This window comes from Primulina tabacum, chromosome 18 (assembly GCF_025594145.1).
Source record: "Primulina tabacum isolate GXHZ01 chromosome 18, ASM2559414v2, whole genome shotgun sequence".
Classification (NCBI taxonomy): Eukaryota; Viridiplantae; Streptophyta; class Magnoliopsida; order Lamiales; family Gesneriaceae; genus Primulina; species Primulina tabacum.
The window spans coordinates 26,313,170-26,339,733 of record NC_134567.1 but is presented as its reverse complement, the minus strand read 5'-3'; the positions used below and the strand labels follow the sequence as shown (position 1 = coordinate 26,339,733).

At 37.8% G+C, this 26,564-nt stretch overlaps 3 protein-coding genes across 3 annotated transcripts; 1 reads left to right on the top strand and 2 right to left on the bottom strand.

The window, feature by feature from the left end:
* Positions 1 to 8,989: 8,989 nt before the first annotated feature.
* LOC142532744 (protein DETOXIFICATION 30-like) lies at positions 8,990 to 13,796 on the top strand. Its single transcript, XM_075639166.1, is given in 10 exon segments — positions 8,990 to 9,250; positions 9,253 to 9,443; positions 9,697 to 10,096; positions 10,276 to 10,417; positions 11,351 to 11,437; positions 12,427 to 12,483; positions 12,874 to 13,112; positions 13,214 to 13,332; positions 13,425 to 13,511; positions 13,616 to 13,796. Coding segments are annotated over 10 exon segments (1,536 nt in total). The 5' UTR covers positions 8,990 to 9,090; the 3' UTR covers positions 13,670 to 13,796.
* Positions 13,797 to 13,888: 92 nt separating this feature from the next.
* Positions 13,889 to 17,515, bottom strand: LOC142532745 (uncharacterized). The gene is made up of 4 exons (XM_075639167.1): positions 16,896 to 17,515; positions 14,901 to 15,053; positions 14,611 to 14,816; positions 13,889 to 14,272 (listed from the first exon to the last, which is right to left on the bottom strand). The coding sequence occupies exons 1-4, from the start codon at positions 17,361 to 17,363 to the stop codon at positions 14,065 to 14,067; spliced, it is 1,035 nt and encodes a 344-aa protein (XP_075495282.1). The 5' UTR covers positions 17,364 to 17,515; the 3' UTR covers positions 13,889 to 14,064.
* Positions 17,516 to 23,737: 6,222 nt separating this feature from the next.
* LOC142532743 (inorganic phosphate transporter 2-1, chloroplastic) lies at positions 23,738 to 26,232 on the bottom strand. Its single transcript, XM_075639164.1, has 3 exons — positions 25,239 to 26,232; positions 24,744 to 24,935; positions 23,738 to 24,653 (listed from the first exon to the last, which is right to left on the bottom strand). The coding sequence occupies exons 1-3, from the start codon at positions 25,962 to 25,964 to the stop codon at positions 23,829 to 23,831; spliced, it is 1,743 nt and encodes a 580-aa protein (XP_075495279.1). The 5' UTR covers positions 25,965 to 26,232; the 3' UTR covers positions 23,738 to 23,828.
* Positions 26,233 to 26,564: the final 332 nt, after the last annotated feature.

Here is a 26,564-nt window from a genome sequence, read left to right as displayed (position 1 = left end):
ATTTGACAGGCATGGAGAACTGGATGAAGTTTAAGATGGGATTAACTGTGAAACTTGGGGATGAAAAGGCTAACCATGACTGCGCTTATATAGGAGATTCCTCAAGGCAATTGCCGAGCAATATTACTATTCTATTTGAATTTTTGGAATTATAGAGAGAAAAAAAATATGTATAAAATTATTTTGCTCAATTTGATTTATAGTTATTTCAGCAATCTATAAATATTTAAAGGGAAAAGTGCAATTTTTATATATCATGCCTGCATATTTTTAGTTTTGGTTTTGATTTATACGGTCGAAATTGAGTATTTATTTTTTGTAATTTTGGTCAATTTCTTTTATATAAATGCAAAAATTTGTGTGAGACGGTCTCACAGGTCATATTTTATGGGACAGATATCTTATTTGGGTCATCCATAAAAAGTATTACTTTTTATGCTAAGAGTATTACTTTTTATTGTGAATATCGGTAGGATTGACCCGTCTCACAGATAAATATTTGTGAGACCGTCTCACAGGAGACATACTCTTATTATATCGCACACATGAATGTCATATCGATGTTAAGTCAATCTCATGTCGACGGCACATCAATGTCACGTAAAAAAAAAAAACAAAACTACAAAAAATACAAAGATATGGAATTAACATCAAAATATGATAATATAGAAAACAAATTTACAATTCTCCCATTTTTATATTTAAAATTTAAAACATTCTCAAGATCGATCAGTTATTTTTATTTAGTAGCTTGATAAATTAATGGCTAGTGATGTTAAATGTTTAAATATATGGGATATACCATATATAGTGAGAGAAATATTATTTACAAATAATCAAGAAACTCGAAATTTAGATGTAAATTTACCCATTTCAGTTCGTAGTTTTTGTGTGCAACGGACTAACAAACATGGCAAGTTTGGCATGGTGATGATCATGGGGTCACTTCTAAATTAAGTTAAATCTTTAACTGTCAGCCACTTTTCCTCTACTTTGGCAAAAAGATCTCATCTATGCCATCACAATTATGCATGCAAGAAATTTTATAAAGACGACATATTGTATTACTAATATTAGCATGTTTTGTGATATAATTTCATTTTTATTTATAAGTGAGATGAGTAATATAAATAAATAATAATTTGATATAAAAAGTATTTTTTTCATTTATGATTCAAATATGAGATACATCTCATAAAATTATATCGTGAGACAGTCTGACTAAAATTTTTGTGTAGTGATATGATGGTTCACATGACTTGGGGATGTCCGATTGTCCAACTTGTAGCATCGAATTTCCACTGATTTACATCCTGTATTCTAGGGGGGAAAAACTAATCACGGATTGAAATCTTTTATATATATATATATATATATATATATATATATATATTTCAAGTTTGAACTCAAATTATATTTCATATTTGAGTATGTATTTTGTGAGACGGGTCAACTCTACCGATATTCACAATAAAAAGTAATACTATTAGCATAAAAAGTAATAATTTTTCATGGATGACTCAAATAAGAGATATGTCTCACAAAATACGACCCGTGAGACCGTTTCACACAAGTTTTTGTCTTCATATTTTATTTTAATTACGAGTTACACAACACAAATATATTTGCAATAGCTTAGGGAAAAAGAAATTTTGTCTATGACATCACAAAGATGTTTGTTGTATAAAACATAAAGAATTTAAAAGAGTGGTTTTTGCTCCATGTATTTGACAACTTAAAACTAATTAAAAAATAAAATCAAAATTAAAGTGCATACAAGTCCGCACCGGATTTTTACAGGCTGAGGTTCTTTACACTAACCGGGCCAACCTAATCTTTGACATTGATCTCGGCCCATCCATCCATCTTCACTCCGTACTAAACATTGATAGGAATCATAAATGCGCATGGAGATAAAATTTCAATTTTATTAATGTATTACTGATGATATCCCCGTAAGAGCCCGGATCATGGATGACCCGAATATCAAATGGGTTCCCAAATCCGAGTATGTCTGCAGATGGATTTTTTTGGAGCCGGGCAGGTGCAAGCCCATGCTCTACTCTCCGGGCAGTCATAGTCCCGGGCTCTTGTATAAATCTCCCGGGAGGCATTCTACCCGGACATCTCGATAACAGTGCCGCATTCTAGTGGTTCAGAAGATAAGATCTTGTCTCGAGAAGCGCACCTGACAAAATCCTATTGATGTGACTTGATGGAAAAGTAGGGTGACGTGACAGGAAGTGGCAAGTAGGCACTGAAAACAAGGTACCTACTACCTTTTCTCCTATAAATAGCAGGTATGTAATTCATTTGAGGGACTTTTGGCTTCCTCTTCTTCTCTTGTGCTGGAGAATGATTCATTCACCAACACATGTTAACGCACATATTTACACCAGTAGCCTTTACTTTTATCTAAGTTACACTGGTTATCATCTTCACCTGCTGACTTAAGCATCAGAGTGGCCACACCGGACATCCCTCCGGCCCATTCACGAGTTCTTTTCTTATTTGCAGGTTACAGCGGAAGCCATATTGCAGAGATATATCTTCATCACATATATAGTTCTTGCTCAGTTTTCTTCATTATCTTGATAGCAGATCCGGTGGAGCACCCGATCCTACTCATCCATTTCACCAGGATCGCATCATTGGCGCCGTCTGTGGGAACTTGAGCTCAAGACGTAGATATGGTTTCCATTCAAAAGTAAGTCCGACCTTGCTCGGCACCTCAGTAAGCCCAACTCTGATTGGCAAACATACAAGTCTGACCAGCTCGGCACTCAGATCTTATATGTGGATTTCATATGGGCTCAAAGCTCACCAGCTATCCTGGATTGGCATGAAGAGCAGTTTACTATGCACTCAGTAGCATACAGCTATATTAGTCACCTAATTTAGCTCAACCAGAAAAGTTTCACTCTACCAAAAATGAATTCGGATTCAATATTTTCAAGTGAGTGATTCGATTTTTAATAAAACTAAAACAGCAGGTAAAGCAAAATATCTTAAGCCCAGGAGGTACGAGGCCCCGGCACATTATCTCAAGTCCGGGAGGTATGAGGCCCCGACACATTCTTGAAAGTCCGGGAGATACAAGGCCCCGGCACATTATCTTAGGTCCGGGAGTTATGAGGCCCCGACACATTATCTCAAGTCCAGGAGGTATGAGGCCCCGACACATTCTTGAAAGCCGGGGAGGTACGAGGCCCCGGCACATTATCTCAAGTTCGGGAGGTATGAGGCCCCGGCACATTCTTGAAAGTCCGGGAGATACGAGGCCCAGGCACATTATCTTAGGTCCGGGAGTTATGAGGCCCCGGCACATTATCTCAAGTCCGGGAGATACGAGGCCCCGTCATCTTATGCAAAGCCCGGGAGGTACGAGGCCCCGGCACATTATCTTAAGTCCGGGAGTTATGAGGCCCCGGCACATTATCTCAAGTCCGGGAGATACGAGGCCCCGGCACCTTATGCAAAGCCCGGGAGGTATGAGACCCCGGCATCTCATTCTTGAAAGTCTGGGAGATACGAGGCCTCGGCATCTTATGCAAATCCCGGGAGGTATGAGACCCCGGCATCTCATTCTTGAAAGTCCGGGAGAGACGAGGCCCCGGCACGTTATCTTAAGCCCGGGAGATATGATGCCCCGGTTATTATCTAAAGTCCAGGGCTCCGTACCCTGGCTCGGGGCTCCGCACCTCGACCATTCCCAAGTCCCGGGACATGCTCCCCGGCCCAAGGCTCTGCACCATGGTTATCTGTAAGCCCAGGGCACTACACCCTGGCTCGGGGCTCCGCACCTCGATCATTCCCAAGTCCCGAGACATGCTCCCGGCCCAAGGCTCCGCACCTTGGTTATTTATAAGCCCAGGGTTCTCAAACCTGGCTTGGGGCTCCACACCTCGACCATTCCCAAGTCCCGGGACATGCTCCCCGGCCCAAGGCTCCGCACCTTGGTTATTTATAAGCCCAGGGTTCTCAAACCTGGCTCGGGGTTCCGCACCTCGACCATTTCCAAGTCCCGGGACATGCTCCCCGGCCCAAGGCTCCACACCTTGGTTATCTATAAGCCCGGGGCACTACATCCTGGCTCGGGGCTCCGCACCTCGACCATTCCCAAGTCCCGGGACATGCTCCCCGGCCCAAGGCTCCGCACCTTGGTTATCAATAAGCCCAGGGCACTACACCCTGGCTCGGGGCTCCGCACCTCGACCATTCCCAAGTCTCGGGACATGCTCCCCGGCCCAAGGCTCCGCACCTTGGTTATTTATAAGCCCAGGGTTCTCAAACCTGGCTCGGGGCTCCGCGCCTCGACCATTCCCAAGTCCCGGGGCATGCTCGCCGGCCCAAGGCTCCGCACCTTGGTTATTTATAAGCCCAGGGTTCTCAAACCTGGCTCGGGGCTCTACACCTCGACAACTCCCAAGTCCTGGGACATGCTCCCCGGCCCAAGGCTCTGCACCTTGGTTACTTATAAGCCCAGGGTTCTCAAACCTGGCTCGGGGCACCACACCTCGACCATTCCTAAGTCCGGGAGATATGAGGCTCCGGCATCTTATGCAAAGTCCGGGAGACATGAGACTCCAGCATCTTATGCAAAGACCGGGAGGCACGAGGCCCCAGCATATTATCTCAAGTCCATAAGACATGATACTCCGGCATTTCATCCCATTTCTGGGAGGCATGAAGCCCCCGATGCTTTTATAGAACGAGATTGATGATCTCTTTGGGAATCCAGGCATGACTGATCGGGACAGCGAGTATGACTATAGCCCGACTATTTAAGGGATGGGTGATGATACCCCCCGTAAGATCCCGGGTCATGGATGACCCGGAATATCAAATGGATTCCCAAATCCGAGTGAGTCTGCAGATGGATTCTTCTGGAGCCAGGCAGGTGCAAGCCCATGCTCTACTCTCCGGGCAGTCATAGTCCCGGGCTCTTGTATAAATCTACCGGGAGGCATTCTACCCGGACACCTCGATAACAGTGCCGCATTCTAGTGGTTTAGAAGATAAGATCTTGTCTCAAGAAGCGCACCTGACAAAATCCTATTGATGTGACTTGATGGAAAAGTATGGTGACGTGACAGGAAGTGGCAAGTAGGCACTGAAGACAAGGTACCTACTACCTTTTCTCCTATAAATAGCAGGTATGTAATTCATTTGAGGGACTTTTGGCTTCCTCTTCTTCTCTTGTGCTGGAGAATGATTCATTCACCAACACATGTTAACGCACATATTACACCAGTAGCCTTTACTTTTATCTAAGTTACACTGGTTATCATCTTCACCTGCTGACTTAAGCATCGGAGTGGCCACGCCGGACACCCCTCCGGCGCCCATTCACGAGTTCTTTTCTTATTTGCAGGTTACTGCGGAAGCCATATTGGAGAGATATATCTTCATCACAGATATAGTTCTTGCTCAGTTTTCTTCATTATCTTGATAGCAGATCCGGTGGAGCACCCGATCCTACTCATCCATTTCACCAGGATCGCATCATATTATAAGAGTTTTTTCTTTCTTTTTAAAACGATATGGAAACTCCCAGTCGTTATAATTTGGTATGCACTTGGTAAGTCTATGGACTAACATAATAGTATACAGAGCATTCTATCATGATAAACCACATCGAGCAAGTATTGTGTGACAAGCTCGTTCAAGAAAGTGTTGATAGTGAATCAAACTCATGACTATTAATCAAGTGCTCACCTATTCCATCAACTCGGACACCTTTTGAGCAATGGCGGAGTCAGGAAAATGATTCTATCCGGGTTAAAATTTTAAATTCTAGAATCTTTAAATATTTTAAATTGATCTGCTCGGTCTAATATCAAATTAATCCGAAATTATATAAAATTTAAATATAATTTTTTTTTAAAAAAAAATGAGGTCACCCAGGCTAAAACCCGGGTGCCAATTAGTGTGGCTCCGCCACTGCCTTTGAGAGCACATGATATTTTTTTGAATAGAAATTTGTTAGTTGTTACAATCGATTTTCGAACACTAGACATTGTGTATCATTTGAGCTTCAAGCCATCAACATGACATTTTAGTCATTATTTTTAATTGAATCATTTATAGTAATTTATTTATGTTTCCGTCAATCAATTTCAGTCATTTTAATGAGATTCATGTAAATGTTTAATGTTTTAGTTAAAATTTTCTAACTGCGTGGTACTTAAACACGTGCATGTCACATGCGTGGGTTTTTAATCTTTAAGACTCCCATAGAAAATTCCCCAACCCTAACCCCAAATCAGATTTCTAAAATCCCCATTTGCAAAACTCCAAATTCTTCGCTCATTCTCATATCCATCACTCATCACCGAGAAAGGAAAGACGGTCAAAGGTGAATGATCTAAAGAAAAACTATCGGGGAGTTTAGAAATTTAATTTGGGGGCTATGGTTGGACAATTTTAATTATGAAGAATTTAATATGATACTATTCGTTTAGTTTGTTACATGATTCAAAAATATAAATTGAATTGCTGTTTCAAATATATATATTATATATGTGTATGTATATATAAACATAATTATATAAAAACATACCATTGATTATCTGAAAGATGCATAACTAAAAAAAATCGTACTCATTTTTCCTCAATGATACCCTATAAATGGGTGTATAAAGACTTTGGACCCAGGTTCATTCTTAACTCAGGTAGATGGTCAATAACAAACTCAAGTACTCTATTATAAATATCAGGTTTGAACGTCCAGTTCAAAGATCATTCAATAAATTGACTTTCAACAGCATTCTTAGCTGCCCTCGAATTATATTCTCAGTCTCTGACTTGAGTGTCAGATGGGCTACGCCGAGACATCCTCATAGTCTCCTTCCAACGGTCTCTTTCGTGATATCATGTCTAGAGTAAATTCGAAATCTGCATTCAAACTGTTATCACCTGCTAAAATCGAACCCTAAATTTTCAACGAGTGTCGCTCAAATAGATCAGATGATGGTGATTTGTCGGATTCGAATGGGATTCAGATTGTACTCAATTACAATCGACGCATGCCAAATTTGGAATATATTTGGTTAACATCATATCTATATTATGTCCAATGTTATTAATAAAAAAACACGTTCAACAAAAAATTTATATATTAGTTTGATATTAATTTGGATAATTCAATTTAAAATTTTAAAATATTTTATAGTTTAAATTCTATCGTAAGTATATTGATAATCATAACTCTGCCATTGGTCATATCAGTTTATTTTTTCTCCAAAATACTCGTTTTCTTTCAAAAGTTTGGAACAAAAGCTTGAGCTTGAAACCTGATTCATATAATCCTCCCAAACTATATAGAAAAATAACCATTTTCTATAATTTCATTATTTTTAAAAGAAAACAAAATTGAAATTCAAAACTTTAAATAAAAATTATTCTACAATCATTATATTTCTCCCATAAATTTACTACAACCGAAATTATAGTTGATATTTTGTTTATAAAATATCCATTTTAGTTATTGGAATATAGTAAAAATAATTCAAAAAAAAATTTTAAATTTCATTTAAGTATTATAAGTGAATCTGTACCCAACTATGTATTATTTAGATTCATTTAATAAATTAATAATACACGACAGTAAATATGAGTACTCTCTCTCCTCGTATGTCATGGGAAAATGTACCAAAAATAATTGGTCGAGCTTGTACCTTTCATATGCAATGTATATTATTTATTGAGTAAAGATTGAGAATATCTTTGTTTCAAATCTTAAAAAAAAGGAAGAATAATTCATTCGTTTCATATCAATTTTATATATTTTTTATATTCATTCCAAATATGTTTTGTTCTGGAATAAACAATTATAGAATCTAAGCTCCAATAATGACACAAAATATGAATAATTTTTTTTTTTTGGGAAAAAAAGATTAGCAAAAGTAGAGAATATATAAAACTCAAGTGTGACAATATCACATGTTAATTTTATGAGATGTATCTCATATATGACTTATAAAAAATATTACTTTTCATAACATATATCTATAATCCGTATCGACATGTTTCTTAAATATAAATATGTAACATTGTCTCATGAAATATATAAATTCGTTATATCATCTCAAAAAGATACGTACCCACAGAAATCACAATCTATTATTCTCAAAACATTCTAATTTTGTTGCCAAGAAGTAAGGTTACACGATTTTTTTTTTTTTGGCTACCAAATGATAAAAGATGGGAACATTTACTCAGAAAATTTAAACCTATTGTTCTTATGCTAGATGCAATTAACCCCAATGCAATTGAAGTTGAGGTTGATAGAAGCTACCCACGAACTATTCACAATCAAAAAGAGAGGAAAATAGCACATTTTTATATGAGTAAATTTTTTGTGTAATGTCTCACATATCTTTATTCATGAGACGAGTCATCTCTGATCATATATACAATAAAATGTAATATTTTTGACATAAATAAAATATATGTTTCACAAAATTGATGAATGAGACCGTCTCATATGAATTTTTATATTTTTTCATGAACATATAATCGGAATCAAGGACATGCACAGATAACTTAGATTTCTATACATAAATTAATTTACTGTAATTGTATAATTTTAATAACTCTGTAAAGGTGTAAATGTTTGTAAATGTTTTAGTGGAAGCATTTCCCTTATATTTACAAGGAATATATGGCATTTTCAAATTCACGTTTATATTGTTTTAAAATAAAATTATCAAAATTGTTGAATATTCAGATCCACGTCATCTTAAAAATAATCGATCCCTTATTTATACTAATAAAAAGACACATATTCATCCTACATATTATTATTATTTTTTTAATTTGATCAAATAATATTAAACAAAAAAAATAAAAATATTTTCAAATTATAAAATTAAATATTTTGATATCATTTGATACAATTATCTAAAACTATCATACTTAACTAGGTAATATTGATAAATATATATAAAATCATCATGATAATGAGTTACTTTTAGCCGGACTCAAGCTGTCATCGTTCTCATAATTTGAAATTTAATACGTACCAATAAATACCAATCCGATCGACGCAAAAAACTCGAGAAATTACAGTGCAAACGTGCAGCTTCAATGGAGGAAACGACCAATGATCAAAAGAAGCCACTCCTCTCTACAAAAGAAGAAGAGTACGAAGCACTTCCAGTGCTTGCATCCTACCCGTTATCCAACCATTCCTTCGCTTCTTCCTTCGTAGCAGACGGCGATGATATAGATCCGTTTCCGGAATCCAAGATTTCTTCGATGAGTTCCGTACGGAGTCGAGGAAGCTGTGGTATTTGGCTGCTCCAGCTATCTTCACTTGCATTTGCCAGTACTCGCTCGGTGCCATCACGCAAACGTTTGCCGGCCATGTGGGCACACTCGAACTCGCATCCTTCACCTTCGAGAACTCTGTTATTGCCGGTTTATCTTTCGGCGTAATGGTATCGCTTTTAAATCTTATATCTTTCTCATTTTTTTGAACTTTTAAATCTTGAGCTCACTCCATTTTTAGGCTTTTAGCTTACTGCAAAAATAAATTATATAATTTAAGCAGTTGATGTTTGAGCTTATTTCTTTGATTAATGGAATTTGTTTTGTATTTTCATGTCTTCTTTCTAAGTACTGCACGATTGAATGGATACTCTGATATGAAAATGGGTAATTTTAAGTTTTTTTTGGGTAATTTTTGAACAGTTGGGGATGGGAAGCGCGCTGGAAACCCTCTGCGGGCAAGCGTATGGTGCCGGAAGAATCGAGATGCTCGGCGTATACATGCAGAGATCGTGGGTCATCCTCCTCTCCACAGCGGCTATGCTGACGTTTGTTTACATTTTCGCTACTCCGTTCCTGCTATTAATCGGCCAAACGGAGAGCATCTCACTCTGCTCCGGGAAGTACGCTCTCTGGATAATTCCTCAACTCTACGCGTACGCCATGAATTTTCCGATCTCCAAGTTCTTGCAAGCGCAGAGCAAGATGATGGCGATGGCGTGGATTTCCTTGGTGGCCTTAGTTTTGCACGCACTTTTCAGTTGGCTGTTGATTCTGAAGCTGGGGTACGGGATGGGTGGCGGCGCCATAGTTCTTAACGCGTTGTGGTGGTTGGTTCATTCCATCCTACATGTAGGGGCACTACCCCATGATATAATCAAGGGTCCAAATTTAGCCACACATACATGGGGTCCACTACTTTTTTTAAAATCACATATGTGTGTGAATCTTGTCCAGTCAAACCATGTGAGGTTACTGTCCCATATGTAGCATCGACCTAACCGTGGTGGTTCATAGTTGTGGCGCAGATGGTTTATATATTCGCCGGGAGTTGCGGCAGAGCTTGGTCTGGCTTTTCATGGTTGGCGTTTCATAATCTATGGGGTTTCGTGAGATTGTCTCTGGCATCGGCCGTCATGTTGTGGTTCACAAATATCATGCACATATGTGGTTCACATTTTCTCACCATCTTATTCAACTATAATTATGTCATTATGCAAAAACTTCTTCAAACTTTTTTCCCGAGACGTTACTAAAGAAAAATGAAAATTATGCATTTTTTATGTAAGCAAAATTGTTTTGTTTCCCTACTTATATAGATTAACATGTTGGACTTGTTTTTTGTTTTTGTTTTGTTATTATTTTTAAACATAGAAATCACTTATATTTTGGGAAGTAATAGAGTAAAATATTTTTGTAACCTTTTCTTTTCTTTTTTAAAAAAAAAGCAGAAGTAAGGGCTTATACTTTGATTTTGGTATTTTTAAATGATGTTTAAGACAATAATCATGCACTATTAATTACTCAAAAATAATTGTGTAACAAAATCTTTTCTTAAAAAAAAAAAAGGGTAATAAAATCTTACATTGTGTTTGATGAAATGGGGAAGAGGAATTGTCTAGAAATCAATAGTCAATTATCGTAGGCACGTTGCATCTCTGCGGTAGACCTGGTGTTCGTTATCATAATGAATATATTCATATCACCAAACCCACACCTTATTTATTATTTCGGTGCTACGTTCATAAATAATAATTATTTTTATTAATAATAATAATATAAGATTTTCTAAAAAATAAAAATAAAAATAAATGAATATGTATTTTTTTTAATGCCAGGAATGCGTACAACCTACACGATCAGTAGACAATAAGAAAAAACTAATGTATGTCGAAAATCAAATTACATCAATTGCATTCCGAACATTACGTAGCACGTGAATTTTGATATTCATCTTCACTCCTTCGATATCTGCTTCTTCATTGTCAAAAATCCTCCTATTTCTGATGTTCTATATTTGATACAATGTGGCAGCAAGAGCGACACAACGCATCTTATGGATATGTATTTGATACAGTTTAGAGACGTGGTACTTCATGGCTCTGGTTCTCTTTGCTGGATACTTGAAGAACGCAGAAGTTGCTGTCGATGCTCTGTCAATATGGTAAACACACACGCATAAATTTGGTTTATTTTTTACAAAAAACTTTATATCTTTTATATATTTAGGAGGGGTATGATTTTTTGTCGTTGTTGCTGTAATTGTTATAAAGTTTATTAGAAAGTATATGTCATTAACTTATTTTTATATTATTAAGAATTCGAAATTTTTTTAAATCATTTATTCATATAGTAATTGAAAAAGATGTCAACATTTCACCACCCGTTAATAATAATGTATTTAAAGAATTTTTCATGTAATTGGGACCCGCGATATTTTTTTTAATCGGGTCCATAAATGATAATCCCATAATCCCCGGGTGTTCGGATGATTCCCACCATACATATCAAAATTTGATATTATGTACTTGCACTGTGAATATTTACGGGAGTTTGGGTAATGCTACGTCGATTTATTGAATGCGATGAAATTATATATTTAATATGTGAACATATTAATAATCTCAACGATGCTCACATTCGTGTTTATAATAAATGTATATAAGATCGATCAGATAGCGTGAGTCTAAACTACTTGACTATCTACCACAAGTGAAATTTGAATGTTGCACCTTTTTAGATTGGATGGACCAAAATAACTTGAGTAGATCTTTTGTGAGATGGTCTCACGAAACTTTATCTGTGAGACGTGTCAACCCTACCGATATTCACAATAAAAAGTTTTACTCTTAGCATAAAAAGTAATATTTTTTCATAGATGACCCAAATAAGAGATCAGTATCACAAAATACAACTCGTTAGACCGTCTCATACAAGTTTTTGTCAAATAACTTGGCTCGTGTTTGCCGAAGTTATTTCGATATGAGAAAATGATTGGAAAGATGGATTCTGAATAACTGTATTTGGTGAGAATTTAGAATCAATTACGTTGATTAATAAAATATGTTGAACATGGAAGGAAAGAAATTTGAAAATTATAGAATTCAAGAAAAGTGATTATTTGTAGAGAATAATTTTGACTTTTTGGTGCAGCACAAACATATTGGGGTGGACTGTCATGGTAGCCATTGGTTTCAATGCAGCAATAAGGTACTGTTTTCCTATCTAACGTTTGATGTTTAAATATTGCATGCATTGTCGTATACACGGTGGAAAAATTATATAAAAATTTTATAATAATAAATTCACTTCGTGAAAAATAAAAATCACGTGTCGAACTCGAAATGTTAGGAGTACCTGTGGAGCCTAATTTATATATAAGTTTTTATTTTAAATAAAAATATTTTGTCTGTGTTGTCGGCTAAAACGTATCTGTCATGTGTGACACCCTTGTGTTCCCACGTTGTAAACTTTTTACTAGTAATTATTTCACTGTCTCTTGATGTATATTTTAAAAATTGTCAAGGGATGATAAATCTTTTCAAACTTTTGGCTACTGCTGCATTAACTTTGTTAAAAATGTATTTTTTTCCTCCACAGTGTAAGGGTGTCTAACGAATTGGGGGCGGCACGTCCAAGAACGGCAAAATTCTCGGTGGTGGTGGTGGTGATATCGTCGTTCTTGATCGGTCTACTCGTCTCGGCATTCATCCTCATCTTCCAAAAACAGTATCCTTCTTTATTTTCAAACAGTGAAGCTGTCAAACAAGTTGTGTATCACCTCACACCATTGCTTGCATTCAGCATCGTCATCAACAACATCCAGCCTGCCCTCTCAGGTAATTGATTTCGACATTTTTTTCTGAAATTCTTCTTATTTATTTATATTGAAGAATCAAGAAAGCATGTTGTGTGTGAATGAATAAATGAATGAATGCAGGGGTGGCTATTGGGGCTGGATGGCAAGCATTGGTTGCCTATGTTAACATTGCATGCTACTATCTCTTTGGTATTCCTTTGGGTCTAATATTTGGGTATGCAATTAACTTTGGAGTACAAGTAAGTATCTATAATTTCTGACATACAACATATATATATATATGTTATATCTATACAATTCTTGAATACTTGTGTATATATTGGGCTTTCAGGGTATTTGGTATGGAATGATAACAGGAACAGCTGTGCAAACATTCATTCTCTTTTTCATTGTTTATAGAACAAATTGGAATAAAGAGGTACGAACAATTTAGTAGTTCATTTGCACTAAATTCACTTTTTTTTTTAAAGATTGATTTATTTTTGTGATATGTTACGATTAATTTATCTGGGTGTGGTTCAGGCATCTGCTGCTGCTCTAAGGATCAAGACCTGGGGAGGGGAATCAGTTCCTTAAGGAAACCATGTTTAAGATCTGTTGTGCATTGTCTAGAACAAAGTTCTTATTTATTACACGATTGAGAGTTGAAGAACCTGTAAATTTAGTTTCGTTTGATTACGAGCTTTTGGTCCCCTTCATGTTCCATGGGAAGCGTATCGCACAAGTCTTCGTTTTTGTATATCTGGGAAAAAGCTTATCATGGGCAAATTGCTATTGAATTTTGACACTTGCATCTGTTCAATGTAATATACTGAGATGAGGGAAGAAAAAACTGTCTACAACTTAACTGTTATGATAACTCCAAGAATACACACATACGTATGAATACAATTCGAACAACAATAGCGTGCTGTACCGAAGAAAGAATACAAGATAAGCAGCAGAAATTTACAATACAAATAACGAGGGCTTCAACTTTTCAGAAAGAGGGCAGCTCCAACCAGACCGACCCACAAAGCTAAAGACAGCCAGAAGGCACGGCTTTTCTCGAAACCAGTTGGTGGTTTCCACACCAAGAAGTCGGCCAAATAGTCTTTGGTTGATGGAAGTTGATTTGTCGTGGAGCTACTCATTCTTCGGTCTTGGTCCTTTTCCTTGTCAGACCAAGTCGCTGCATAACTGACACAATCAACAGAAAGCTCGTCAAACTTCGACAGAACTTCATAATATAAATATACGCGCAAATAACTGTTTTACAAGCTTGAACTCATCGGGTGTGATTGAGACAATTGTCGTATACTTTAACAAGCTCTCTCGTGGTTTCAACTGGTTTGGAGAAAAGCACCTGTCTAAGGCATACATGTCGAAACCAACGAGACCTATGACCTCCAGGCTCCGATATTATATTGAAACCACGTTTTCAAAAATCGAGTTTAAAAACAGTTTTATACCTCAACAATATGTGAAGCATCTGCATCAATCTGGAAATACACAAAGATTTGCAAAAATAAGCTCACCTATCATAACTCGAACCAATTATTGGAATAGTAACCATCTCTTCTTGAGTAATCTTAAGCTTTGGTGCTTGCAGGATGTAGCGTAAATTTGCAGCTTGTCGTCTTATGCTGACACTGGGATGCGTCATTTCTAACTGCCGATACAAAGAAATGCAGTCGGCATGGCGATTCTTGGCCTCGTAAGCCATGGCAAGCCATATTTGTATCTGTACATATGAATACCGTGCAGCTCACACGATGAATGGAAAAGAAAGGTATATAAATATATGAATAACATATGAATCTCTAACCTCCCCGCCAAACAAGGTCGACCTGGGGATGATCGTGAGTGCACCTTCGAGAAACTCGATTGCACGTCCGTACATGCCCTTTTCATAAGCTTTTTGACCCAATTGGAACATCAGCTGGGCTGTTTGTCTTCGTTCTGCTTGCTCCTTCGCTACCTATACATCGTATGCCTAAATGGTTAATGCTTCCTCAACGAGCTAACCACACCAGGCTCTCATGTGAAAAATCCAAAAGGCATATAACACTAAAAAAAGACTCCATTTTTAAAAAATAAGTATATTTAACCCGTGTTACAAAATTCAAACACATATGCCCAATTTGTCAGCGGTTTTATGCTTGATTTTTAAGAAGTCAAGCCGTCTAGCCACCAGTTACGACCTTCATATTTACTCTTATCTGCTATATATTGATTGGCAAAGCTTTGGAGAGAAATTTGAAGTTCACTCTTTTACGGCCATTATTCCATGACAGTAATTGCCACATTACACCTATAGCACGCATCATTGCAACCAAAACACATACAATTGACACAATGCACTTCAAAGAGGAGTTTTTACCTTAAAATTTACTAATGTAATTATATATATTCATACGATAAAATTTAAAAATAGATTTGAATAATCAACCTTATCGTCTACAAACTAAACAAATTTAACATAGAAATTTACTAAACTAATGACTTTCTTGATTAAATTTAATCATCAGACGCAACTTTATAATATTTTTTGAAATATAATCAAATCAAATTTTTACATCAATTCACTCATTTTGTGTGACTTGCTTCTCTATTCGTTACCATTTACATGTCTCCAATACAAATCCATTTAATATATCAAGTTAATAACATAAGAAAATAAAATAAGCACAACCGAGATAATGTGTGTAGATGTTTGATAGCTGTTACGTCTCTCGGGACTAGATTTTTCGATATTAAACAAATCAAAACATAATCTAAAACAAATTAGTTGAAGCAACGTGATTCTAACAAGTATCAAATAATTAAATTTTCTGCTAAATCTGGTTTGCCTTGGTAACATGGGATGGAATATTAGATGTATTAATTTTCTTATAATTAATTTCTCTTTTATAAATGATACTCTCACGTTTCTAGTGACTCTTTTAGCTAGTCCAGCTAGATTACAGACAGTGTAGTAAGAAACTTCATGTTAAAAAAAGCAAACAAATCAAGTAAACCCAGAAGTGATTACATAGTAAACTACGAAGAAAGAACAAATCAAGAGCAGACAGTGCTAACTATATCTCTGATTGTAGCTACATGGAGACAATAAACAATTAATTCATGCAACTGACAAAGACCTCAATATAAAAGTTCCCAATGCTCATCCAAAACCCCCTTGCTTTAAAGATTGGTTATATATTTGGTCAAAAGACAAGGATTTTTTATTCCACAATCTAGTACATCTTTAAATAACAAGATAAATAATTTCAAAGCCATCTTTTTTAAAAAAAGATAAAAATTCAGACCAATTTGGCAAACATTAATGTTACGAATTATTCATTTCTGCCCTCACATTCTTGAATATAAACACTCTGCAAGATATCCAACAGTTTCTTCCCAAACATCAGAAAAACATAGGATCACCAGTTTAAATGTCAGCTACACATGCAACTATCATAATAATCCATTGTCACTCCATCACAAGGAAATCAACTTAAAACCATTACTTTTAGCTTCTTGATCATGCCTATTTTCAATCCATCATACACGTAATTTCCAATGATCATGCTGAGTGTGTAATTTCATAGTCGAGTTTCTATCTTCAGAGTCGAGACCCAGTTTAGGGAGCTCGGAGTTTTAAAAATGTAGGGAGATTTTGTTGAAAATATAATGGATAAATATATACTCTCCATTAAGCCAGATCCAAAGGATTCAATAACATAATACAAGTATAAGAGCAAACAGTCGTGCCTTAGCCAATAAATAGAATGAAGAGCTTAAATTCAGTAATCGTCAGGGAAAAAAGGAAAGAACAAACCTTTTCCAGTTCTTTCTTCACTCTCATCCTCTTCTCTTCTTCAGTCTCTTCGCCACCATTCCTATCGCCATATTCTTCATCAACCTTGTTCTGCAACTCCTCAGCTTTCTTCTCCAGCTCTTTCATCTCTTCAATCTCTTTCACCCTCTTCCTCATCTCCTTCTCCCAATCGAACCCATCATCCTCTCCCAACTCCTCATTGAGACTATTCCCGTTTCCATTCTCATCGTCGCTGGAATTCTCGTACTCGACACCGTTCACCCTCGACTGGTTCGATGTCTTCTTGGCCAAGTATCGCTCTTTATGATCGAAAACAGATTCGAAGTGAGTGGTGATCAGGTGTATATCCTTCTTGAAGATGTTCAAAACGGCGTCGGAGGGGAGGAGGCGGGTTCTGAGTTCAGGGACTCGAGGAGGGGATGCGGAGAATTCTAGGAAAGGGGATATGTTGCTGACTACGACGGCCATGGGGAAGGCGTCGTATTGGCTGGGAAGAAATTGAGATATTTGCTCGGAGACTGGATATGGAGGTTTTGGTTTGAGCTGTGTCGTCGGGAGAGATGATGGGGAGTGGAGATATTTTAGGAAAGTAGAGAGGAAATGACGCAAAAGGGCTTGACGCTTTCAGTTTGTGGGATCGGATAAACTTGAAAAGTGGTGATCTTGAGGGGTAATATCGTCTAGATGTAGCAGAGACGTGGCGTTCTCAAAACTGGTTTTGGAGTCCAACATGATGAAAAATACAAATTGTATTTGTAAATATTTTAAAAAAATGATTATGACTTTTTTTTACAAAATGTACTTAATAATGAATAATAAATTAAATATTTTTTTGATAGAATTTACATAATTTTGACTTTGAAAAAATGTGATCCTATGCGGGTTGATGGATAGGTCGGATGCTTTGAGCGGCATTTTTGATGGCTGAAGGTGGAGGTTGTGGCCTTTCCACTCTCCCCTATTACCCCCAATTCCGTTAAATAAACACGTAAAAGCTGGGTTACCAAGAACAATCTTGCCTCACTTCATTCATGCATTTCTAAAAAGTAAAAGTAATGGAAGCTCTCTGTTCTATTCTATTCTCTTCTCCAATTTCTACTACATGAACGTGAAAAGGCTCAAACTTTACGGCTCCCTCGGTTTTGATTAAGTTCATGTCTTGTAGTAGTCAAATGTTGAATTTTTCCAAATTCGCAGGCTCTGCAAAGTGGGCTATGGCTTCTTTGGCTTTGTGGGATTTTCTTGATTTGTGTATCCTTCTATGCTACTCTGTTGTTGCCCAAGGAACAGAAGATTATTAACGATGACCCCAAGATTACACTTTTTACTGCACCTCGGCCTTTCACGGGTTTAATAGGTGAAAGGCGGGCTCTTGCTGTGAGATCATGGCTCGGTCTATCTGAAAATATTAATGTTGTTCTTTTCAGCCAAGACCCTTCCGTTTTCTCCCTGGCGGAATCATTGGGATCCAGGGTCTTAGTTGAGCCTAATATCTGTTGGTCCCACGTACGGAATTTGAGATAATAAAACCCGAAAATAAAGAATAAACTGGACACCAAGATTTACGTAGAAAACCCCTAAAAATTATTAGGGTAAAAATCACGGGCAAGATGAAAAGAATTCCACTATAATATTTTGTGGTGTACAACTCACTCACTGTGTTTCCAAAGAGAACACACACTCTCTTAATACAGGAGAACAAAACACCTCACAAATATTATAGAACTAAGCACTCAAATGCTTATAAGATGAGAGAAAACTCGAAGAATGGATGATTTCAGAATGAAGGGAGAGCTCTATTTATAGAGCCCCTTGACCGTGTGAAAACGCGTATAAAAACGCGTCATTCTCCTCTGAAATTCCTACGGATTGCCAACCCACGTTTTTTGTCTGTCAATTGTTGACTAATTCTGCCGACATTTCTCCCACTTGGAGAATCAAACACATCTTCACACATTCTTTCAATCTTGTCATTCCCTGCTGCTTACGTTCTGCTAGACCACTTGAGAATCTACACCACTCAAACTTATCAGTGTTTACTGGCTTGATCAGAAAATCAGCTATGTTGTCCTTCGTATGGATTTTCTGCATATCCACGCTTCCTTCTTCTACTACTTCCCGTACAAAGTGAAATTGGACTCCAATGTGTTTCGTCATGGAATGAAAGGCTGGATTTCTTGCGATGTGCAAGGCACTCTGACTGTCACAAAACAAAGAAACATTTTCTTGTTGGTGCCCGATCTCCTCCAATAATCTTTTGATCCATATTGCCTCCTTGCAAGCTTGAGTAGCTGCCATGTATTCTGCCTTCTGTTGTAGATAATGCCACAACTGTCTGCAGTTTTGAAACCCAGCTTACTGCTCCTCCTGCAAGTGTAAACACATAACTAGTAGTAGATTTTCTCTTATCAGGATCACCTGCATAATTTGAATCAACATAGCCACTGAGTGTAAAATCTGATCCTCCATAACATAATGCACCATTCGAGGTACCCTTAATGTATCTAAGGATCCTCTTAACAGTGCTCCAATGCTCTCGTCCAGGATTCACCATATACCGAATAATTGCTCCCACTGCTTGAGCAATGTCTGGTCTTGTACAGATCATGGCGAACATCAAACTTCCCACTGCTGATGCATATGGTACTCGAGACATCTCCATCCTCTCTGCTTCACTGCTAGGACACATCTCGGAGGATAACTTGAAGTTAACAGAAAGATGAGTCGAAATTGGCTTACTATCTTGCATGTTGAAGCGTTGCAAGACTTTCTTCAATAATAATCTTTCTGTTACTTCTGTCTCGATGAACTTGCATCCCTAGAATCTTGTTTGCTGGTCCCAAGTCCTTCATATCAAATTCCCTAGCCAACTGTGCCTTCAATCCTTGGACCTGATCTTTGTTGGGGCCTGCTACTAACATGTCGTCCACATACAACAACAAAATAATATAATTATCACCAGACCTCTTGAAATATGTACAAGGGTCTGCACTCAGTCTGTTGTATCCAAGGCTCATGATATAGGAATCAAATATCTTGTACCAACACCTCGACGCCTGTTTGAGACCGTACAGAGATTTCTTCAACCTGCAAACCAAGTTCTCTTTGCCTTTTTCCGCAAAACCTTCTGGCTGGAGCATATAGATTTTTTCTTCAAGATCTCCATGAAGAAATGCCATTTTCACATCTAGTTGTTGTAGATGTAGGTCAAACACCGCACATAATATCAACACTACTCTGACTGTTGTAAGCCGAACCACAGGAGAAAATATCTCGTTGAAGTCAATGCCTTCTTTCTGAGCATACCCTTTTACCACCAATCTAGCACGATATCGCCCCACTTGGTTTTGCCACCACGCTTGATCTTATAGACACATCTGTTACCAATTGCTTTCCTTCCTTGTGGTAGTTTAACAAGATCCCAAGTTTTATTCCTGTCTAATGGCTCCAACTCTTCTTGCATTGCTATCATCCACAAGGATACATCCGAACTTTGAGTAGCCTCGTGGAAACTCGATGGCTCACCATCATCTGATAATAGACAATATGCAATATTGCTTTCAGTGACATAATATTAAAGCCAATCTGGTGGTCTTCTGTCTCGAGTTGACTGCCTCACATTGGAAACCTCAGACTCAACATGCTCTTGTTCTTCGTGCTCTGGTACTGCTTCACAAGAAACCTGACCTTCATCCGTCTTATTTTCCACCTGAAATATAGTAGTTTCTGAATTCAATGTGCCTTTGTCTCCCTTTACTTTATCTTCCTCGAAGATAACATCCCTACTGATGACAAGCTTGTGAACAGTAGGATCTCACAAGCGAAACCCCTTTACTCCATCAGCATAACCCAAGAAGATACATTTTCTGGATTTCGAATCCAACTTTGATCTTTCTTGCTCATTGTACAGAACGTACACAGGACTTCCAAATGTATGCAAATGAGAATAATCCGTCGGCTTCCCAGTCCACATCTCCATCGGAGTCTTCAGATCAATCGCCACTGAAGGAGAATGATTGATAATATAACAAGGGGTTTTGACTGCTTCTGCCCAAAATGACTTGTCTAGACCTGCAGTCCTCAACATAGCTCTTGTTCTGCCCAACAAAGTTCTGTTTATCCGCTCCATCACTCCATTCTGTTGAGGTGTGTAAGCCGTCGTGAACTGTCTTTTGATGCCCTCACGTAGACAATATGCATCAAATTCGTCACTGGTATATTCTCCTCCATTGTCAGTCCTCAGACACTTGATTTTCTTTTCAGAATCAAGTTCAACCCGCGCTTTGAAATCTTTGAAGACTTGGAAAACATCTGATTTCTTCTTTATTGGATACACCCAACATCTCCTAGAGAAATTATCAATGAACTAGACAAAGTATTTCGCTCCTCCTAGGGATACAACAGGTGCTTGCCAAACATCCAAATGAATCAACTCCAATATGCTTTTGCTCCTGGCAGTAGAAGTGCCAAATTTTAATCTGTGTTGTTTACTGGTAACACAATGCTCACAAAAGGGTAATGACACTTTTGTAAATCCCGGCAGCAGCTTCCGTTCTGAGAGAATTTTCAACCCTCGTTCTGACATATGCCCGATCTTTCTATGCCATAACACCGTTAATTCTTCTCCTGAACCAATTGATGAAACAGTTAGTTCTGCCTCTTTGTGTGTTTCTCCCAAAAGTACATACAGATTTGCAGCAACATTTTTTCGTCCTTCATAACCACAAGCGCGCCCTTCACAATTTTCATGATCCCGTTCTCGATCCGAGTTTTGCACCCGATATCATCCAATTGCCCCAAGGACAAAAGTTTTTTTTGTCAGTCCCTTCACATGTCGTACCTCCTGTATGGTGCGAATGATGCCATCAAACATCTTTATTTTGATAGTACTGACCCCAGCAATTTTCAAGGCACAATCATTTCCCATGAATACAGATCCTCCTGAGACTGGATCATAATGATCAAACCATTCTCTCCGAGACGTCATGTGCCACGTCGCTCCTGAATCCATAATCCATGTGTCACAAAATTTGTGTCTGCCTTCTGCAACAGTTGCTGCTTCGCTGAATAATATTTCACCACCGCCTGAAGTACTGGCCACATTTCCTTGATAACTTTTCTCGATACTCGTACACTCTTTCTTGAAGTGCCCTTTACCGCCAAATTTAAAGCAGTAAATATTTTTCTTCTTACTTCTTGACTTTGATCTACCTCGTCTTTGGCTCCCACTGGAGTCACGGTCCATAAATCTTCCTCTTATCATCGTTAAAGTCCTCTGCCTGCTTCGAAGTTACCAACCTATCTTCCTTATTCTTGCGCCGGCTTTCTTCTCCGAGAACCGCAGTTAAGACATCGTCGAATCTTAAAAAGCTCAATATTGTTGGTAATGTTGATGATAAGTTGATCATATGAATCTGGTAGACTTTGAAGTAGAAGCTCCGCACGTTCATTTTTCCCTACTTTATGCCCCATGGAAGTGAGTTGGGCAAATGAGTATTTAGTGTGTTGATATGGTCGGTCATCGATGAGGATTCCACCATCCGAAGAGTATAAAGCCTTCTCTTTAGGAAAATCATGTTGTGTAGCGACTTGACCTCGTACATCTTTGTCAGAGAATCCCAGATAACTTTGACTGTTTTTATCTCAGAGATACTTGACAAAACTTCTTCTGCAATAGCCAAGTGTAAATTGGCAACAACATTATCATTCATGTCATTCCACTTTCCATCGTCCGTAATTTCCACCGGCCTATCTCCAATAGCCGCCAAGCAATTCTCATTTCTTAAAACTGCTTTTATCTTTATTTTTCCACAGCATAAAATTGCTTCCATTGAACTTTGCTATCTCGTACCTTCCCGCCATTATGTCTACAACAATTTTAGTAGACTGGACAAAATAATCACACTTTAAAAAAAATCTCAAGAAATCTTTTCTGATGTGGAAGATCAGTCTAGGCTGCAACCACAGAGCATACTCAGAATTTTAAGAAATTTTAAACCTAGGCTCTGATACCACTTGTTGGTCCCACGTGCGGAATTTGATATAATAAAACCCGAAAATAAAGAATAAACTGGACACCAAGATTTACTTGGAAAACCCCTAAAAATTATTAGGGTAAAAACCACGGGCAAGATGAAAAGAATTCTACTATAATATTTTGTGGTGTACAACTCACTCACTGTGTTTCCAAAGAGAACACACACTCTCTTAATACAGGAGAACAAAATACCTCACAAATATTATAGAACTAAGCACTCAAATGCTTATAAGATGAGAGAAAATTCGAAGAAGGGATGATTTCAGAATGAAGGAGAGCTCTATTTATAGAGCCCCTTGACCGTGTGAAAACGCGTTTTCTCCTCTGAAATTACTACGGATTGCCAACCCACGTTTTTTGTCTGTCCATTGTTGACTAATTCTGCCGACAATATAGACTTCACGTGAGTCTTCTCAATTTTCCTTTTTTTTTGGGTTGAAATATTGATTAATTTATTGTCATATGGTTTGGAGTTGTTAATTTCTCTTTTTCTTTAAATAACTTCAGTAGTTCACTTCGTGGGTCAGACACGTTTCGGAATGTGTGATTGTTTCAACCTCTGATTCTATCAGTCGTATGACTTATAAAGAACGAAATCTTGTTTCATAATGGTAATTCGGGCTTAAGGTATGATGCGTCATATGCTGCGCAAGATTATAAACGTTGAGAGAGATTTTGCATTACCTTGATCGGTATGCTAATTGCTATATAAGCAGCCGAATGTAACAGTATGTCTCATAACATTTGTCAATTCTGTAAAATATTGATGAGTGCAGCACAACTTCAGTAGAAAAGACAGACAGAATTGCCAAAAAATTAAATATTGGAATAAAATTTTCAAGTGTACATCAATATTTCACTCAAAATGTTGTAAATCATCATCTTCTAATATACAGTTAAAGCACAGATGATAAAACCTTGGTCAAGATCCAAGTGTAAATGACAGCAAATGTTGCACCAGCGGGAATTGTCACAACCCAAGAAGTGACGATCTCTCTCACCGTCTCAGCTCGTACACTGTTAAGTCCTCTAGCAAATCCTACCCCCATCACTGCCCCCACCAGAGTATGAGTAGCAGAAATAGGAAGCCCCAGTTTCGATGCCCCTAAAACCACTGATGCTGCTGCAAATTCAGCAGCAAATCCTCGAGTTGGTGTTAGTTCTGTAATTTTCTTTCCAATAGTAGCGATAACTCGGTATCCCCAAATCATGAGCCCTGCAACAATCCCAAATCCACCCCATGCTAGAACATCATTAGGAATCACAATCTCAGTTCCACTCAAGCCACCTTGGAGAATGGACAGAGCTGCAGCCAAAGGACCAATGGCATTGGACACATCATTTCCTCCATGTGCAAACGACATGAAGCAGGCTGATAAAATTTGCATGTAGCCAAATACTCCATAAACTATCTCTAATTGGGTGCCTGTAGGGCCAGCTATATCTGATAGAAAGCCAATATTTTTACTGAGATGGGTTTCCTCCTTTGGCTCTGAATCTGCTTTAGCAGACTTGGCTAGGAGATGGCCTAATTGCTTTCTTGTGATTCTGTCAACTAAAAATGCAGCTGCAGCACCGCAGGCTAAGGCCCGAGCAAAAGATATGAAAAGGGTCTTGCCGAGAGGGAATGCTGAAAAAGAAATGCCGGTGACTCCTAAAAAGACAGCAATTGGTGCAGCTGCAGCGGCTGCTTGTCCTGGATTTGGAGCACTGTAAACAAACTAGAAATATTAAGGAGAGTTAGAGTTTCAGACAATATTCTGCTAATGATGCTTCTTAGTGATCAGGATTTGTGCGACAGATGAATATACCCTTCGTATGCATTTATAGACAAGGAATGACATCAATGCTCCAACTAGAGGTGAAATGACCCACGATGAAGTTACCCTCGCCAGTGAACTCCAAAAGATAGCATTGGTTCCTCCATAAGCAAGACCAAATCCAACCATGGATCCAACAATACAATGTGTAGTTGAGACAGGCCAGCCATAGTAAGATGCTACCTGAGTACAAAGGTTGAACTTAGAAACTCACTTGGAGTACTTACGCACAGAAGTTCTTAGTTTCTTTCAGTGTGGAGATTGATATTATTGGCTTTACACAAGAACTAATAACACCAGTGGCAGATGTTCATGGAGATATCAGCATATAAAACATAATATAATACATGATGACAGCGATTATATAATTCAAGAAACTAAATACAAGTAATTATATACCAGAAATTGAAATGAACTGCAACTAGTTTCATGAATTATGAAGAACAACGCTATCTATTCAAAACACTTGCAAACTTTAAAGTGCACCTGCAGCCAAGTACCAGCAGCAGCCAAACAAGAAATCAAACCAGCAAAGAGTAAAGCATCCTTTCCTTCGAAAACATTGGCAACAAGAATCCCCTTCTGCATCGTACTTGTGACATGGCTACCCATCAGCAACGCTCCTGAAAACTCCAACACGGCAGCCAAAACCACCGCTTGCCGCAGTGTCAACGCCCCTGAACCGACTGAAGTCCCCATTGCATTGGCCACATCATTAGCCCCGATATTCCAAGCCATGTAAAATCCAAACAAAAGGGTAACATAAGATAAAGCTTTAATCTTGAACGGTAATCCATGCCCCAAAGAACTCATGAAAAATGGTAGCGTAAGGGCAGCCAAGGCTATGCACACTGAGATAGCAGAGGCTGTTCTTGACGATATGTTGAAAGCCCGCGCCATTCCAGACAAATCATCTTCTGATTTTGCAGTTTCCTCATGATGATGCCCTTTTCCTTCGACAACACCTCCACTATCATCATTTTCCGATTCCGCAAAAGAGGATAAGGCTGCAAAAGGGCGTTTCAAGAGTGTGAAGGGGTTCCTTAACCTAGATATATGATGCTTCAGAACGAGAGAATCCTTTCTGGGACACTGAGTTTCACTAGAAAAAACACAAGACTGGTGCTTAGGGATATAAAGGCGAGAATTGTGAACTAATAATGCTTGTGATGTGGTGTTTCTGGTCGAAGACAAACAATAGGAAGAAGTCATGACTAAAAAGGTGTCACAAAGGGATGAAAAACACAGCAGAGGAGCGAATATTTGAGGGAATTATTCAGTTTGATTCTCGGCCGTGGAACGTAGAGGACGACTGGGAATGCCCAACTCTTCATTTTCTTGAATTTTTAAGATTTTTTTTGCCATTTTCTTTGGTGGAAAAGTTAAAAGATGGAGAGTGGATTTGGTTTGATAAGCGGAACGAATGGTGGAAACCGAGAATTTGGGATTTATTATGACAACATGTACATTATCCAAACCCATAAATCTTTAGCAAGAGGGAGACAATGTGAAGAACAAAAAATCTACACTTTGATTAATTTATACTACATACAATATTCATAAAAGAATATTTTATCTGAATGAATACACAAATTATTTTTAAATATAATTTAATAAATAGTATTTTTTTGCAGCATGTTATTTACAGATTTTATATGGAGTGTTGTGTTATTCACATATCAAAACATACCAATAATACTCCCATCTTATTTTTATTTAAATATTTTTATGTTTCTTTTAGGTTTTAAAACATAGATGATTTTAGTATATTAGTAAAAACTGTAAAATATTTTTTGAAATATAATATTCTAT

Bases quoted from the DNA above. Each gene is read 5' to 3' on its own strand.
- LOC142532745 (XM_075639167.1), bottom strand. From the start codon at position 17,363: ATGGCCGTCGTAGTCAGCAACATATCCCCTTTCCTAGAATTCTCCGCA. The intron at 15,054-16,895 runs GTTTGTTCTTTC...TACGATGTATAG, and splicing joins TGAAGAAAGAACTGGAAAAG to GTAGCGAAGGAGCAAGCAGA. The intron at 14,817-14,900 runs GTTAGAGATTCA...TCATATGTACAG, and splicing joins CGACCTTGTTTGGCGGGGAG to ATACAAATATGGCTTGCCAT.
- LOC142532743 (XM_075639164.1), bottom strand. From the start codon at position 25,964: ATGACTTCTTCCTATTGTTTGTCTTCGACCAGAAACACCACATCACAA. The intron at 24,936-25,238 runs GTGCACTTTAAA...CTTTGTACTCAG, and splicing joins CTGCTGGTACTTGGCTGCAG to GTAGCATCTTACTATGGCTG. The intron at 24,654-24,743 runs GTATATTCATCT...TAATATTTCTAG, and splicing joins TCTATAAATGCATACGAAGG to TTTGTTTACAGTGCTCCAAA.